This window comes from Molothrus aeneus, chromosome 4 (genome assembly GCF_037042795.1).
Source record: "Molothrus aeneus isolate 106 chromosome 4, BPBGC_Maene_1.0, whole genome shotgun sequence".
In the NCBI taxonomy this organism is placed as follows: Eukaryota; Metazoa; Chordata; class Aves; order Passeriformes; family Icteridae; genus Molothrus; species Molothrus aeneus.
Genome location: NC_089649.1, coordinates 19,931,383 through 19,948,059, shown reverse-complemented (window position 1 = coordinate 19,948,059; position 16,677 = coordinate 19,931,383). Strand labels below are relative to the sequence as shown.

The 16,677-nt window shown below is 50.8% G+C and overlaps 1 protein-coding gene across 1 annotated transcript in view; it reads right to left on the bottom strand.

Annotated features, from left to right (window-relative positions):
• The window catches only part of LOC136555931 (E3 ubiquitin-protein ligase RNF213-like), a 43,295-nt gene extending 29,611 nt beyond the window's left edge, over nucleotides 1-13,684 (bottom strand). Inside the window, 24 exon segments of the mRNA XM_066548973.1 lie at nucleotides 541-706; nucleotides 992-1,593; nucleotides 1,892-2,059; nucleotides 2,323-2,496; nucleotides 3,034-3,214; nucleotides 3,590-3,712; nucleotides 5,001-5,099; nucleotides 5,703-5,855; nucleotides 6,333-6,486; nucleotides 6,729-6,784; nucleotides 7,435-7,636; nucleotides 8,084-8,272; nucleotides 8,890-9,149; nucleotides 9,747-10,027; nucleotides 10,220-10,413; nucleotides 10,640-10,798; nucleotides 11,425-11,606; nucleotides 12,493-12,589; nucleotides 12,591-12,717; nucleotides 12,720-12,808; nucleotides 12,810-12,864; nucleotides 12,867-13,011; nucleotides 13,013-13,063; nucleotides 13,517-13,684. Of these exon segments, the coding sequence (XP_066405070.1) occupies nucleotides 541-706; nucleotides 992-1,593; nucleotides 1,892-2,059; nucleotides 2,323-2,496; nucleotides 3,034-3,214; nucleotides 3,590-3,712; nucleotides 5,001-5,099; nucleotides 5,703-5,855; nucleotides 6,333-6,486; nucleotides 6,729-6,784; nucleotides 7,435-7,636; nucleotides 8,084-8,272; nucleotides 8,890-9,149; nucleotides 9,747-10,027; nucleotides 10,220-10,413; nucleotides 10,640-10,798; nucleotides 11,425-11,606; nucleotides 12,493-12,589; nucleotides 12,591-12,717; nucleotides 12,720-12,808; nucleotides 12,810-12,864; nucleotides 12,867-13,011; nucleotides 13,013-13,063; nucleotides 13,517-13,684 (4,075 nt within the window).
• Nucleotides 13,685-16,677: the final 2,993 nt, after the last annotated feature.

Here is a 16,677-nt window from a genome sequence, read left to right as displayed (position 1 = left end):
AACACAGGAGTGAGCAACATGTGAGGCAGCTTGGACACCAGCCCTCATCACCACCCTCTAGAGGAAATGCAGAAAGAATGCCTTGAACAGCAGCTCCTGTGTAACTGCCTATCAGCTTTCCTAGGCCATACATCCATCCGTGGACCCCCAGAGACCCCCAGAGACCCAGCCAGGATGGGAGCAGTGCCTGGGGGTGTGTGCAGCTGAGGGTGTCTGCGCAGGTCAGACATCTCAGCTGGCAGACACACAGCCCCATCCCCTGAAACAAGAGGTCTGAACTGAGCAGCAGCAGCTGCTGAAGCCCTCCAGACCCAGCCCAGCTCCCAGCTGGGTGGTCCCTGTGTGCAGCACCAGCGCATGGGCATGTTTAAAGCATCCTCATAGCACGTTCTACACCAAAGCCCATCAGAGATGTAACTCTCAACACCAGAAGCTGCAAAGGCACAAAGCAGATGGGTCAGGGATTCAGTGTTCCTTCTGCCCCCACACAAACTGCCATCCCTTCTAGTACTCTCTAATTCCTGGGTGAGCAGCACACACCTTTCAGTGCTTCTCTGACCCAGCAGACAAACTCCTTCTGCCGGGCGAGCTCCTTCAGACAGCTACAGCGAGGCTGAGTGATCCCCTGCAGCAGGTGCTTGGCTTGCACTAGCTCAGGGCTGATGGAATCCAGCTTCTGATTCTGGAAGGGTTCAAGCTTTTGTGTCTGGAAAGTAAGTGGTGCAAACACACACTGAGTCTGGAATTGGGAAATGTCACTGGTTCTGCAGCAGGGAAAAGAAAGCCCTCTGCAAAGCCACACCCCAACAGAGCAGTATCATCATCTCTCTTTAAGGAATGACTACACAAAAGCACTTGGAACATCTGAATTTCACCTCAAATAAGCATTTTGGGACAAGGAATGACTCTTTACAGACTGGGATAGACTTGTGGGAAGGTTTGAATTTAGCCAACACCCTGACACTAAAGAGCTGAAGTCACAGATACTTACTATATGCAACAACTTTTCCAGGATTCTGAAGTCACCAGAGAGGCCCAAACACTCTTTCACACGGTCAATGATCCTGGTAGCTTCACGGATTGAATCTATTTCATAGTACTGCTGGATCTGCTGGACTCGCTGGTCAACCCAGCCTCTGTCCTCTGCAGGCTGAAGCTCACAGATGGTGTTCAGCTCTGCTCTGAGTTGGTCAGGATAACCCATGAATTCCTGGAAAATTCTATCAACTGCAAAAAGCGTGAGACTTCCTGATCTAAGTTCATCATACAGCTCTGCATAGCTGTTAAAGCAAGGGCGGATCATGCTGTTCAAAATATCATTAAGGTCCAGCTTAGGAACAATCTCCTCCTTGTCCTCCTCCTCCTCTGAAGAGTCACGCTCATACTTCTTTCCTACCTTCTCTACTGCTTCCTCCCAGAACTTCTGGAAGATCAGGCTGTCCTTAAAAGAGTGCATTTTGCAGACAAACTTTTTCATCTCTGGGCTCAGGTCGTAGAAGGTCTCCAGGGGCCTCTTTCCCACCTTCACAGCTTCTCCCAGACTTTTTGAGTGAAGATCTTTTGAGTGTTGATATTCCACGTTACCTAAAACCACTGCAAACCAGAGACAGGCCAGAGGGAGATCAGATGGTGCAACCTGGCTCCAGCTCACTTCATCCCATCCCCCAAGCCACAAAATGCTACCAGGCAGGTGGACCCCTCTAAGTGTCATTTGATGCACAAGCACTCATTTGACCACCCCCCCCCACCGGTGCTCTGGGTTTACTTCCCCCACCCCTCCTCACCCTCACTTTGGGGCTTAAAATCAAACCTGTTCCCAAAGCCAAGAGATTTTCAAGGAAAATGCTGTTTTCAGGACTTGACACTTTCAGACTGCTCCCCAGAACTCTACCTCTAACAGGCTTCTGAATCCCCCGGCACATTCTCACGAAGGTTCCTATTGCTTCTTTCTCACTTGTGAGCTGTGTGACTTCTTCATGCCTCAATGCCAGCTCTTTTTTCAGGCTTTTCAGGCTTCTCTGGGACTGCTCCTTTTTCTCACTTGGACATTGCTGGTGCTCTGAAAGAAAATTCACCTGTAGTCACAAAGCAGACATGTCCCAAGCCCTGCATCCCAACTCGGGTTGGGAACTGCAGAATCACAAACCCTGCAGTGACAACACAAACTGAAGCTGGGAGATCCCTGCCCAGGCCAAGGAACAGCACTTCAAACTGCTGCAGCCCCTCCTGAGCATCCCCAACCCCTGCAGCCCATCCTGAGCAGACCAGCATCACTACAGTGATGCTCTAAGCCAACCATGCCCCTTAGAACCCATGTCTTACTTGTCTCCCAAATGCAGAAGAACTGTTCCTTGTGCTTGAAAATCTCCTTCAGGTGTTTCACAAGGATGCAGCCACTGTAGATACCACTGGTGACGCTCGTAAGCACAGAGTCTGCTATGGCAATGACCTTCTTTGCTTTATCTGTGAGCTTGTCCAGATGGTTTCTGTTGGTCCCTGTTCCAGACACAAAGCATGTCACGTTTCCCAAAAACAGGCAGAATCAGGAACTTTCCCATGCCATGGCACTGAGTCCTTCCATTTCCTACTGAAACCCTAACCAAGAGCCTGTGGACTCACACCACCCTCCAACCCCTCATGGCTTTCTGAACAAAACCAGGATCCCAGGACAGCAATGTGGAAACTTTCCATGAAGAGCCCAGACCCAAACCCTGTGGGGCAAACAAAAGCCATTTGGACCCGTTCTCTTGGGCAACTCTTTGGCATTTTTGTGTGCCAATAACTTGTGAGAACTTCTCAGGGAAAGAAGTTACGGTCCACAAATCCCGAGGAAGCTGTAGTGGATTAGCACAAGAGGAATAGTGGCTCCTTCTTCCTTGGCCTTCCCTCTCCAAACCCAAGCTGAATAGTTCAAGCTTTGAGATAGGGACTACAATAAGAGCAGGACAATTTTTCTCTGCTGCTCTGTGCAGTGGCAGCAGCAAGGCAGAGAAAAGCTTCTCAGGGCCTCCTAAAACCCAACTACAGACCTACCATAAAAGCTGAAGATATGTTTGATGTCAGGCCATGTGAGCAGGTGGTGCAGAATCGTATCAAAATCCCCCTCAGACTGCTCAGTCCTGACTGGCCACGACTTCACCATGACAGCAGACACGAGCTGGCTGAACTTGCCCATGTTATAGGCAGAGATCCGCTCCAGGAGATTGTTCTGCATCTGCCAGGGCACACAGAGAGGACAGGGGCAGGTCAGACTCTGGGGTCCCACTGTGTCCGTGTCTCAGAACTGGCACTGATGCCAAGGAGTCACCTCCAGTGCTGAGGAATATTCCAAAACAGCCCTCTGACACAACTGACACCACAGCTCATGGTGGAAATGCATTACAAATATTCCTCACCGACCTCATTTCCTGATTTCTTCTTGATATTTTTTGTTGTTGGTTTAACAAACAATCTGCAGCAGCTCAAGCAACATCCACCTCCCCTTCCACCACAAGGCACATCCCTGTGCAACAGAATTGCTGTGAAACCCCACTTACCTTCCTCCTCCCTTCCCTACCTTTCCTTTCCCCTACCAGGGCACACACAGTACCTGGCAAGCCGCAGATACAGCCTCTATGGCACAGCTCTGGAAGCACTGGCTGATGGAAGAGTCCATCCTTGTGATGTAGTAGTGCTGAGAACAGTACACCAAGATTTGGTTCACTGGAGGCTCCTGAAGGGCAAAAGGGAGATTTCTCACCAACTCAAAGTGTTTCTCCTGGCAGCATGAAGCAGTGATGCTATCAAGACAATAAAAAGAACTTGAGCATCAGCCCATTTCTGAAGGCCTGGGAGAGAGATCAAATAAATAAATACTTGGAAAATATTTTAAGGATTTCCATCTAAGGTGTGTGATTACTTAATATCCACCTCTCCAAGCCAAAGTCACAGCAGAAAATATTTGTTTCCTGACTTCACCATGAAAATCAATGGCGTAAGGAAATGTGTAATTGCTGTAGAAAGGAGGAGATATACAGTGTCAGTTTGGAAAGGACTAACACATGTGGGTGTGCATTTGGGAGCCTGAGCAGCACCATTTCTGCACAAGGAATGAAAAGAGAGGCACCAACTTGGCTTCTCTGAGCCCCTGGGTGTTTACTTAGCACTTGCTGGTTCTTAAAACCACAGAGGTGACAATTGTTCAGAATGTGGATTTCCTCTGAAGCACCAGGACCTGCAGCCAGGCCACTGACCAAGATTACAGCGTGAGACATTGTCATGGCCAATTGCTGAGCTTCCAGAACCTGGTTCATAACAGCAATGGCAATCGTTATGGCCAAAGCCACCATGTTTGCACGTGCTCCTGCTCCAAGCACAGCACAAGTGTGGCAGTACCAGCTGTGGGTTTCTCTGGGTCTGGATTCAAGGCACTTGAGACGGTAGCTCATGTTCAGACTTCTGTGTTTATTACTTCTTATCAGTAAAACAGTCTCATTACTGTGAGTTGGGCAGCTTTTCATTAGAAGGCACAAAATGGCTACCAATCTCTTGTTACAAGGCCTTTTAAGACTCAACTATCCAATGGAGAACTGACACCTGGATTATTTTCCCTTTTAACCCAATAACTGATCCCACAGAGCCCGCAATGTGGACTTTTCTGCCCAATTGCAAAACGCCACTCAAACCCACAAAGAAGAAGGAAGAAGAAGCAGGAAGAAGAAACCCAGGATGACACCCTGTGCCCTCCATCTTGCTTCCATCCACAACATACTAAAAATCCCAAAACCTCAATTTCTCACCAAGTGATACACCTACACTACTCTCTACAATCTATTTCACACTTTCATGGATTCTAGTCTATCTTGAAGTCTAGGAAACTTTCTCCATGGATTAGGGTCCAAGTCAGTGCTCCCCCTGGGGTCAGGGCAGACACAGAAATATTCCCGGTGCTCTGGGTTTCCACACACAAGTCACTCCATCTGCTCTGGGCACCAGCCAAGGCTGCCAGGAGTCTCCCCTACCTGCTGGATTCTGTTCTTCAGATCTGCAAGTAAAGCATTCCTCCATTTCTGGGTGAACTTCTTATCTGGAAAGATGATTTTCACAAACTTATCCCAGACCTGCAGGGGACAAGCAAACCAACCCAAACTACTGAATGGTGAGATTTAATAGGAAAATTAAAAGAAAGGAAAATGAAAGAAAGGAAATTAAAAGAACAATGGAGAAGAGATGCCCCACATGCCTCAGACAGTCTGCAGCCCTTTCAGACGTTTCCATTCTGAGGAAAGGGAACACTCCCAGAGCTGCAAAAGGCATCTTTTAAGCCCAAAGATTGTGTAAATGTCTCAGCTGTTGAAGGAGACATTTAGATGAGCCACCTCCAACCTGCTGCTGGAAACTGTCCCAGAGAGGGCCAGAGGGCCCAGAGGGAGCAGGAGCTCAGACTGGCAGGGCTGCTCTGAGCTTTGCCTGCTGGAAGGCCTGAGGACAACCAGTGAGACACACTGAGAGCAAGACAACACCAAGGGGCAGCTCCTCATCCCAGCAATGCCTTTCGGAATGGCCAATGAAGAGCAGAACAGAGGTGAGCTTCAAACACTGCCCATCCCCACCCCATTCCTTACCCATCCACAGCTACAGAGCCCAGCAAAGAGCCAGACTCAAGACCCTGGCTAAGCTACAGTAAAATCCCTTTTTACTGACATTATCAGAAGATAACAAACCTCAAGTTCAGAGGAGAAAGAGAAGATCACATGGTCTGAGTGCTTCTTCAGTAACTTGTGATCCAAAACCTTTCTGAACCAGGCACGAGCTTCCCTCAGAGCTCCATTAAGCAACTCTTCCATTGGAAGTTCCTCCACAGCATCCCCTGGAACCTGGCCCACACAGAGGGAAAGACAACAAATAAACACAGCTCAAGCAGGACAGCAATAGACAACTGATTTAAATCAGTATTTCTAAAGAGAAGACCAAAAGCATCCAGAACATAGAAGAGCCCAGCAACAGACCCAGCACTGCTTGAATAAAGAGCAGAGAGGCTGGGAAAGTGCAGTGCTTACAGGCAGGTTGTGCTTAAGCTTGTTCCAGGAAGTAGACAACAAATGTTTAAGGGGAAACAAAACCAGACTTAAAACAAAGTTTATCACAGCAAACCTGAGCATCTGACCTTATTTTCAATAAGAACCAAACTCATCAGGTGACTCCACACCTGTCTGAAAGTCTCACAGTCTTGCTTAGAGTGTGAAGTTCTTCAAACAGAGACTGGACCTGACCTCAACCCAGTGTGTTATGCCACACTTGTAACATTTCTGGGTACCTTGCTTGCATCAAGCCAAGAGTTCCTTGGTACTCACTGCTGGGGGCTGAAGCTGGGCAACCTTGGCAATCAGGGTGGCAGCAGTGGCAGGGATCAGGAACAACATCACTGTCCTGACAGTCTTGCAGAGCCTCTCATGCAGCCTGAGGCAGCGGGACATGCAGCACCGCCAAGAAGGAGCCCCCAGAGCTCTGCAGGGCAGCAATACAGAGGGAGAATTAATTTTCTGCTCCAAGGAAAAATAAAAAATTAAAACCAAAGTAAAAATCCCACCAAATTCAACACAGTGTGGCAGCTACCTCCCTCAGATGGATTTAAAAGATGGGATGGAACTCCAGGATTCTTTTCTCCACAGAGATTCAAGGTACACAAGCAGGACCCCAGCCCTGGTGCAGAGGCAGACATTGCTCTCACAGAGGTGCATTGCACTTACCTGTCTGGGGGCTTATCCAAGGCACACAGCACTGTCTCTAGAATCCTCATTAGCACCTGAGACTGGAAAGACAAAAATATGATACTGTGGAACAAATTTTACAGACTGATTTCTGATTAGCTGAGGAGGAGGGAACTCACTATTCTTTCACATCTTCTCCAACATTTTCATAAATACACTGTAAAATAGCAGAACTTATTTACTGGATCTAAGAGCCAATACCTGGGCGGCTTTTATATGCACAAACCCAACCTGTACTTCTTACAATTTCTTTTATTAGTTGCAAGGTCCTACTCCTGCTGTCCTTACACCAACACAAAAGTTTTCACAACAGCAGGAAAATCTCCCAAACCAGCAGCCCCTTGCCCTACCCTCCTGTGCAAAAAAAAGTTTCAGGTACACATCTCTGAGGAGGTCAGGATTAAAACATCTGCCATCACTAACCAAGAGCAAATCCAGCCACGAACACCCTCCTCTCATCAATGCCAACACCACTTTTTGCTGCAGATAAACCCCTAACTCTCCCCCTGAGGAGTCTCTGACTTCAGAGCAACTATTTTTGCTCTTAGCTAGGTTTGAAGCTCTTTGTGCTGCGACCTGCTGCCAGCCCCAGTCCCCTCAGGGATGGTCAGTTCTGCCAAAAGACACCCAGGAGCCCAGTTTGAGCCTTCATCCCAGAGCTGGGTAAAGCTGCCAGATGACAAACCTGAGAGCTATTGCACGAGAGCTCAACATTGTCCAATCTGTACAAAACACCTTGAAGAATAAGTAACGGGTCACTGGTGAAGTCTTCTATGAAGTCAGCCAGGCTCCCCAGGGGCACCACACAGAGCCAGGACTTGACCAGAGTCCCATCAAATTCCATCAAGTATCTCTTTTCTCTCATTCGTGCCAGCATTCGGGTTGCTCTGGAGGGGAGACAAAACAAAATCTTCAGGATTCCAGGGAACAAAATGCTGTGCAGCCCACAGAGGAGTCTCCTCCATTCCTGTGCTTTTGTCCCTGCAGCTGAGATCCGTGGGAGGGCCCAGGGGTGGCACAGCAGAACCAAACCACAGAGCACAAGCACTTGGGGAAAATAAACTCCAGGTCTTGCTCAGACTCTACACAACTGGAGCAGCTTTGGCTCCCACCAGCTCCCTGGCTGGCAGAACTGGGGGGGTTGTGTTTGAGGGGTCACACAGTGCCCAACTGGGCTACACTCAGTGACATCTGAGCCACCAGTGTGGCTGTGCCCAAATACCCCAAACATCCTCCCTTAACATGCTACATTTCATACTCTTTAAAAATAGGGGAGATGAAAAACAAAGAGATTTGAAGGCACTGGGAGGAACTGGGAGCTCTGGAAAACTCACACATCTTGCTTCATCCTGGTTTCAGCAAATGGAAGCCCTTGCAACCCTGCCCAGGCATCCTCCTCCACCAGCTCATGCTCCTGCTGCAGAGGACCCGAAAAGGAATGCAGAAGGGGAAGGACCCACACCCACTGGTCTACGTCAAGTTCAATGCAACTCTGGCAAAGGTTTTTCAGCTCAACCGTCAAGCTAAATAAAAAAAGAAAACAAAACAAAGACACTGAGTGAAAGAACAGCTTTTTCCTGGCCTTGAGAATGCCCTAGTGGTGTGGGAGGCCATATTTCAATCTCCTACGCACCTTCAATTAACCTCTGGTCATTATTTTAGCTCCATCTACTCTTCATTGCAGAGTGTACCTCTCCAGGTTTAAGGCCCAGAGCTGCAATGTTACAGAATCTCTCTGTACAGATCCTGCTGCTGGAGCACTGGGAAGACCCAATCCTTTACCTACAGTCTCCCCATGAGCCCTCCCAGCCCTGTGACACCTACCCAGAGAAGGACTCCAGAGAGAAATGCAATGGCTGCAGCTGTGTGAGTGAAGAACTCCAAATCCAGTTCCAGGTAGTCAGATTACAACCTGGCAAACAGGCACTCCAGGGGAAACCAACCAAAAAGTGTGGAATGATGCACTACAACCTTGCCTGGATGTTAGCCCTGCTTCAAGCAGGAGGCTGGAACTGAGACCTCCAAAGATATCTCCAAATGTAACTTTTTCTCTGGTTCTCTAGCAGTAGAGAGCTAGATTCTGGTTGTTTTATCAAAGCAACACCAGCCTGGTCAGTTAGAAGGTACGTGGAACACTTACCTGGAAACTCCTGCAAAAGCCCATTTGATGCGATCAATCTCATGCTGTATAACTTGTGGTGACAGCTGATCCAAGCACAGGAGGCTGCACAGGTCAGCCAGGTCACTTTTACGTTCTGGGAGTGAACAGTGCTCATCTAACAGAAGAATGGTGAGCCCTACAGCCAGTTTGCTTTGGATGACTCTGCCCTCTGGAGCTGCTTCTGGTGCAAGGAAAGGGAGAGCTATTTTCTTCACATAGTTTAGCAGCAAATCATTCACCTGGGATAAAGAAGAGAAGAAACAAACCAAGCACAGCATTAGTCTTTCTCTTCTGAAGCCAATGTCTTCTGCCAGTTCCAGTGAGGCCACAGGACAGGAAGGAGCAGCCCTGAAAACCAAAAAAGACAATGTGGCATTTCTGTCACATTTCCTAATTATGTCAAATAAGAAATTTTGGATTCCAGAAACCCTACTGGCATCACTGCTTAGAACAGGATCAGGAGCTTCTCCCAAAAAGCAGGCAGCTTTGGAACAAGAGATGAGTGCAGAGAAGTTGTTAGTGACAGAACAACTGGCAGCAAAACTTATGGCAAGGCTTAGGAAATCAATATCCAGACACAAAACCCACTCAGGTATGAAGGCACCACGTCACAGCCCTGCTGCTGACCCCCATGGGGTCTCAGAACCACACCAAGGTGCACAGGCTGACTGAAAGCCCTCAAAGCAGTCAGTGACAGCCACCCCAGAAGGATCCCCACTGCTTCTCTACCTGAACTTTGACTGGAAAAGCAAAATTAACCCAGTGAGGTCAGCAGGAAAATAAAAGTTTGTGTTCAGTAACAGAATGCTTTCTGTCTCTGCAAGAGAAGGGATTACCTGCTCTGTGCTGAAGTTTAACTCTTTCCATGCCATTGGCCCATTGTCAAACACCCGCTGGCCTACTGCAACATAATGGAACTGCCTAATCTGACAGAAGAAATTGCTCAGATTGTCAGGATTCCAGGTTCCAAGAATGTTGAAGATACTTTCTAGCATAATATTGGCAGCAATTTTCTTCCCTTCCACTATTTCCTTGTTTTTATCCAAACTAAATTTCTGCCGGAAGTTTTTGATTGTGGAAGGCTTTGCACACACGATGTCATCATACTGGTGCCACACTGGAACAGCAACACAAGGAGAACACAAGAAAACAACCATTGCAATCAGGTGCTTTCTCCCTTCCAACTGCCACAGCAATATCCCCAGCAGCCCACTGAGCTGCCAGCTTCAGACAGGGCTGCCTGCAGGAATGCTGGGCCATAGGAAAGCAGGGATCACCCCAAGGTGCAGGTCCAGCCAACAGAGCTCACCTCCATTTTTGAGCAATTTACTCCTTATCAATAAGCAGCGATTCACGGGATTATTGGATACTGTATTCTTGTAAATGAACTCATACTCCCCCTTCCCACAGGTCACCCAGTACTTGTAAGGAATGTACTCATCCAGGATTTCTCTGCTGAGAGTTACATCACCTTCAATGAGGTATCCATGTTCTTCCAGATGCCTTGGAAACACAAACACAGCAAAGGCAGGCAAAGGACACATTAGCTGATCTACAGACATCCTTTTCCATGCATTGCTCCATTTTTAATAGGAATGGTGACGCTTTAGAACAGTTTTCTCCACTGTGAAGCCCCTTGCTGCAACCCCCAGCTGTGGGCACAGAGCCACCCCTTGCACAGCGGCTGAGGCCCCACAGAGACCCCGTTCCCAGAGCAGGGAACACTCACCGGATGCACTTCAGCTCACAGATGTTGTCCTCCCAATCAGCATAGGAAGGAATGCCCTGGGCCCTGATGAACACTTTATCGGTACTGGGGTTGAGCTTGAAGTCTTTGGATAATATTGCATGGAAATACACTGTAACACCCTCATTGCGGCTCACAGAACTGCAGGAAAGAATCGGAAGGGGAATAGAAAGGATTCTGTTGGGGTTTTTTAATTGCACAAGTCACTGTAGACCTCAAATCAGACTCGATTTGAGACGAGTTGAGTGGCTGCAAGATCCATAAACTCTGGCAGCAGCTCACTCAGGCTGATGTTTGAGCAAGCCTACTGCAAAGCCCAGTGCAAAAAGGAAAAATGGGCTCCTAAAGGCAGCAGGAGATGCTCTGGCCTAGCAGAGTCACCTGGAATGGCCACACTTTCCACCCCTTCCAGCTCATACACATTAAGCAAAACATCAAAACAGCTCTTCACACTATTCACCTGAAGCATTGTGTGTGTGAAGCACGTGGTGCTCATTAGAGCAAGAAATAAGAGAATAACCTCTTTTTTATCCATCAGATGCTCAAGCAGGTTCAACACAACACCCAGGACATCACCTGTGCTGCATCTCCCATTCAACACCCCTCTGTCGTGCACAACCACCTCACCTCAGTTTCAAGACAACTCCATTTCCACATGTCCAAGGCACATACTGACCCAATCCCAGCACCTCAGTCGGGAGTCCTGATTCCTCCTCACAGCAACTCCTGTTAGTGAAGAATGCTGGGAGCACCAGGGCTGTTCTCACCTTTCTTTAACCTTTTCCACAGGTTTCTGCTTCTTTTGTTCCTTTTTGTTCTTGGAGCTGTCTGCAGCAGCCACAGCACCCTGCTTTCTGGCAGCCTCCGCTCCTTGGCTCTGACTTGTCTTTTCACTCATATTGGGCATTTTCTCACATGGGGTCTGATTTTTCTCTTTTGTGCTTGCATTCTGCAACAGGGAGACAAACAATGCCCAATGAAACAGGAGACCCTGGAAGCACAGCATCTCCTCCTGGTGTGTCAGTACTTGAGAGACGCGACTCCTGGTGCAAGCAAGAAGCCATTTATTGTTTCTACAACTCCATTTATAAACTCTTACAGCCTTAGGTAAAATTTTTCACTGCTAAGAAATAACCACGTTTCTTAGCTACACTGCTTAACCACAATCTTGCATGACTTCCTTTAAACAAAGCCAATTTCCTTTTTGTTTCCTCCCTTACATTTCTGTTCGATGTTCCCAGGGCCACCAGAGTCAAGATGTTCACATCACCCATCAGCTGTGCAGTACTTTCTGCTCTACTGCCCATCTGCCCCCCAACACTGGTGCACCACCAGCTTCATCCTCCTGGAAGCACTGACCCCTCGCTGAGGGAAGCCACTGGTAAGGAAAACAGCCCATGAAGAGCCCAACCCAAACACACTGCCACACAGTCAGCTCAGTGAGCCCCAGTCCCAGAGGATGGGGCATAAAGAAAGTGAAAGAGAAACCACAGCAACTTCCAGCTTACCAGGCCTGTGTATGAACAGAGCACAGGCACCTGCAAAACACAAAATCCCCTTATTCAAGGGGATCCCAGAGCTCTCCAGAGAGCATGGCTGGCTGGAGAAGAGACACCTGCCACTCCTGGGGGCATCTGAGCCACCCCTCAGTGAGCTGGGCTAGAACTGACACCCAGAAGAACAGAACTCAAATTAGAGCGTCCCCATAGTCCTCCTCAATTCACCCCTGTATGCCTGGGCTGGTGCTCCTCAGCATCACTGACAGCACGAGCAGGTCACACTGACAAAGGAAGCTTTTCCCACTGGAACACTCACCAGAGCTCACTCACACTCACTTTAACAGTGGAACTGGTCCCTTTCTGCTTGAGCTCCTTCCCAGCCTGCGGGCTCTGAGCCCCAGGGGAGGTCTTGGTCTCAGGCTTGCTTTGGGGCTCCCTTGGCAGGAGGCAGCCCCGAGGGATTTGCTGCCTGCCCTGCTGACAGCAGCTCCTTGCTGCTGCCCCAGGCCCGGGAACTCGCTGTGGCTGCTGGCAGCTGGCCAGGGGCACCACTGCCCCTTCCACATTACCCCTGGCTGCTCCATCCCCCACCTTGTCCCCTGGGGCTGCGGCACTGCGAGCTGGGGCGGCCCCCCTGGCTGTGCTGCCCTGCAGGGCTCAGCCTTTCTGCTTCCGGGCTGCCAGCTTCCTTCCCCAGGGGTGCAAATGCCTATTGCCTTCAGGTGCATCTCCACTGGCATCAGTGCATCCATCAGCACCTGCCTTTGCTCCCTCACCAACGGGGGGCTGGATTTCCTGAGGAACAGCACATGTGTCAGGCAACTCTGTGGTTTGAGGAGGCAGAGAGTTCAGGGCAAGAGGTTCCCTGGAGATGGACATGTTTCTTTGCTTTACTCTTGTTCTCTTTCTATTAAAAAAAGAAAAAGACCACAATGTCTGTTTATTCATGGCCAAAGGGAAACTCTTTGTCACCTCCTCGGTTGCAGCAAGTGCCGACATCTTCCTGCCACACAGGGCTAACAGAGAATGATCAGGAAGAGAAGGTACAAGACCAGCCAGTGAAACGCAAATAACTCTTGAGAACTGTGTAGGTTTAATACTCAAGACCTGCTCAGCAGGAGCAGAGAGCAGAGAGCAGTGTCTAAGCTGACTCATGTGATTTGTGGTTTCCCCCTCCCGGCACCGCAGCTCCACACGCACAACACAGCCTCAGAAAACACAGCGAGCTTCTCCTGGAGGAAGCCAGGCAGCAGCTCCCTGACGTGGCCAAAGGGATGTGGGGGATGCAGCTTGGTCTCCTCACTTCCAGCAAGAGAGCAACAAGGCACAGCTGCTCCCCAGCACCCAGCAGGGTCCTCACCTTCTTCTGCAGAGGAACCACCTGAGCAGAGGGCTCTGTGTTGTCCTCTGGAGCTGTGACATACTCCAGCACTGAGGATCCCTCTTCCTCCTCCCATGTCTCAGCAGAGCTGAGAGATCCACCTGCAGTGTCAGGTGTGCTGTTGGGCAGAGCACTTGCTCGGTCCATTAGTGACTCACCCTTTGTCTCCTTTATTTCAGTGGTGGAAGAAGGCCCAGCAGCACCTTCTCCCTTCACCTCTTCCTCTGCATCAGGGACTGCATGGAGCTGCACCTCTCTTCTCCCTGCAAAGCAGGGAAATTAATCGTTAAACTGGAAACTCACCCCCCAGAGGGGTCGCAGGATGGTTTGGGTTGGAAGGGACTTTGAAGCTCATCTCATTCCACCCCTGCCACAAGCAGGGCACCTTGCACGGGACCAGGTCACTCCAAGTCCCTGGATGGGGGAGAGCATCAGAAAAAAAGGCAAGACTTGTGGGTTGAGATAAACACAGTTGAATAGGGCAGAAAAGGAAAATTACAGTAACCATACAGGAATATCCAAAGCCAGTGATGCACAGGGTGCTTGCTCACCCCTCTCTGAGCAATGCCCAGCCAGCCCCTGAGCAGTGGCCCTCACCCCTCGGCCAAATCACCCCAGGGTTTCCTTCAGCACCATGCCCTGTGCTCTGCAACATCCCTCTGGGCACTGGGACCGCTCTCCTGGCTCTGCCCCCTCCCAGCTCCTCGCTGCCCGGGCAGCCTGGGAGCCTGAGAAGTCCTTGGCTTATTGGAAGCACTGCTCAGCAGCAGCTCAACCATCCGGCTCTGATCAACAGCAGCCTCATCCTGAACTCAAACACAGCTCTGAACCCGCTCCTGGGAAGAGCATTGCCTCTGCCCCAGGCAGAGCCAGGACATGAGCCCCGCTCGCTGCCCGGCTCGGCCCCACCCAGGGCGGTGCTACTCCGTGGACAGGGCCCATATGCAAATGAGACCTCTATGTGATGGGCGGAGACTGCATGCAAATGAGACCGCTGTGTGATGGGCGGGGTCTGTATGCAAATTAGATAGTTATCTGTTGGGCGGGGTCTGTATGCAAATGAGATAGCTATCTGATGGGCGGGGCTAGCGCGACTCTCCGGGGGGGGCACAGGCAGGACCGGAATGGACACTGGGGGGGGGGGGGGGGGGCCGCGAGGGGCGAGGGTACACGGGGGGTACCGGGGGGGAACCGAGGGGGACACGGGGGGATACACGGGATAGGGGCGTCCCGAGTGAACGGGGAGGAGATGGCAGTCCCCGGGGACGCACCAGAGGGCTCCGGGCGGGTCGGACATCAGGGTGCACCAGGGAAATCGAAGCACACGGAGGCGCTTTGGGGGCACCGCGAGGGTGCAGCGGGGCCCGGAACCCGCAGCGCCGCCTGCCCCGGAGCCGCGGCTGCCCCCGCCGCGCCCCGCGCCGCCCGCCCCGGAGCCCCCCACGCCCAAGCCCCGTGCCGCCACTCGCCGCCCCGGCAGCGCGACTCACCGAGTGACCACTGGAGTGAGCGGGCACGGTACGGGCACCACCACCCGCAGCGCCCGCTCGTCCTGCCGCTCCAACGACTCCTGCCCGCACAAGTTCTCCGCCGAGGCGCCAACTTTCGTTTTCACAGGCACGGTCCCCACCCAGACCAGCCCGGCCCCGGCCGCCCCACCGCTCCCGGGCGGCTCTCGACGGCTCCCGCCCCGTCTGGACCCCCCATCCCGGCCCGGGTGCCCCCGGTACCCCCCGAGCATCCCCCCACCCATCAGCCGGGCGCAGGAGTCCCCGGCCGGCGCAGGGGCGCAGGCAGGACCCGGCAGCAGCAGTGAGGGCAGGTGCGCTGGAGGAGAGCACTTTGTGCTGGTCCCGACAACCAAAAGCGGATTCCGCAGTCAAAAGTGGGGGCACGGCTGCTGCCCCATCCCGGATCCGACCAGGACCGAGCCGAAGACGGGCTCCCAGCAGCCCTGCCCTAAACAAGCATCCCATTTTATCCCCGTGCCCCTCTTTTCCCCCTCCCGGCATACCCACAGCTCAGCGCACTCCAGGGCAGGACCCAGAGTCCTGGCAGGTGTGTGGCTCCCGGGCACCTGTTCCGCCGTTCCAGCGCCTGCGGCAGCAGGAACTGTGCAGAACGTGCCCTCGGGCTGCGCTCGGCTCAGCCGCACTGCCCCAGCTTGCTTTCGGTTTCTTTCCCCAGCACACTGAGCAACACCCAATAGACAACTCCCCTTCCCACACAAAAGTAAAAAGCTTTCCCTCAGGAAGGGAGAGATCCCACTGACTTCATTAGCAGTTTCTGATTTATTAGACCCTCGATGTCCCGAGGGCTGTTCAGGGAAACTGAATTCCCGACCCTGCCCAGCCCCACCAGGTGCTGTCCCCATCGCACAGCCTGGTGCCACCGTGCCTGTCCCTCCGGCAGGGCCCAGGCCAGGGCCTGCACCCCAGGGTGACAGCCCAGCCCTGACCCAGGGCAGCGTTTGGCACAACACTCCACAGACAAGATAAGGATAAAAAAAGGTAAGGATAACTAAGGATAAAAACCAGTAAGGAGTTATTATTTATTATTTATTATTTATTATTTATTATTTATTATTTATTATTTATTATTTATTATTATTTAAGTTATTATTTATTATTTATGTTATAAATAATAAATGATAAAGCCAAATCAATAATCAATTTTTGATTTTTATTTTTTCTTTTAATTTTGCGACCAGGATTCAGTCTCAGATAGCCACAATCAAAGGGACAGCGTTGAGCCCGGGCTCGGCACTGGGTGAGCACAGATCTGAACTCTACCACTTTGGATCCCCTCTGTGCACAAATGCTGTCTTTGCAGGGCTACTTTTTTACGAGTTTTTTTGCCTGGGGCAGAGTTTCTCCTAGTCTTCTCCTCGCTTCATATATTCATTTACTTTCTTTTTCTCCGTGCTGGGCTGGGCAAAACCTTTTCTGGGAAATGATGAATGCTGATTGTCGAGTTACAGGAACCTGGTATTGGGATGTACATTTTTGACGACTCTTACTAATCGAGTATGCATCTGTTGGGTGTCTCTGGACTGTCCCGGGAAAGGGCCCATCTCTGCACAGAGCCACATCTTTTTGTTTGCTAATTAGGTTTTTTTCTCTTCCCAGCTGCGGCTTGTG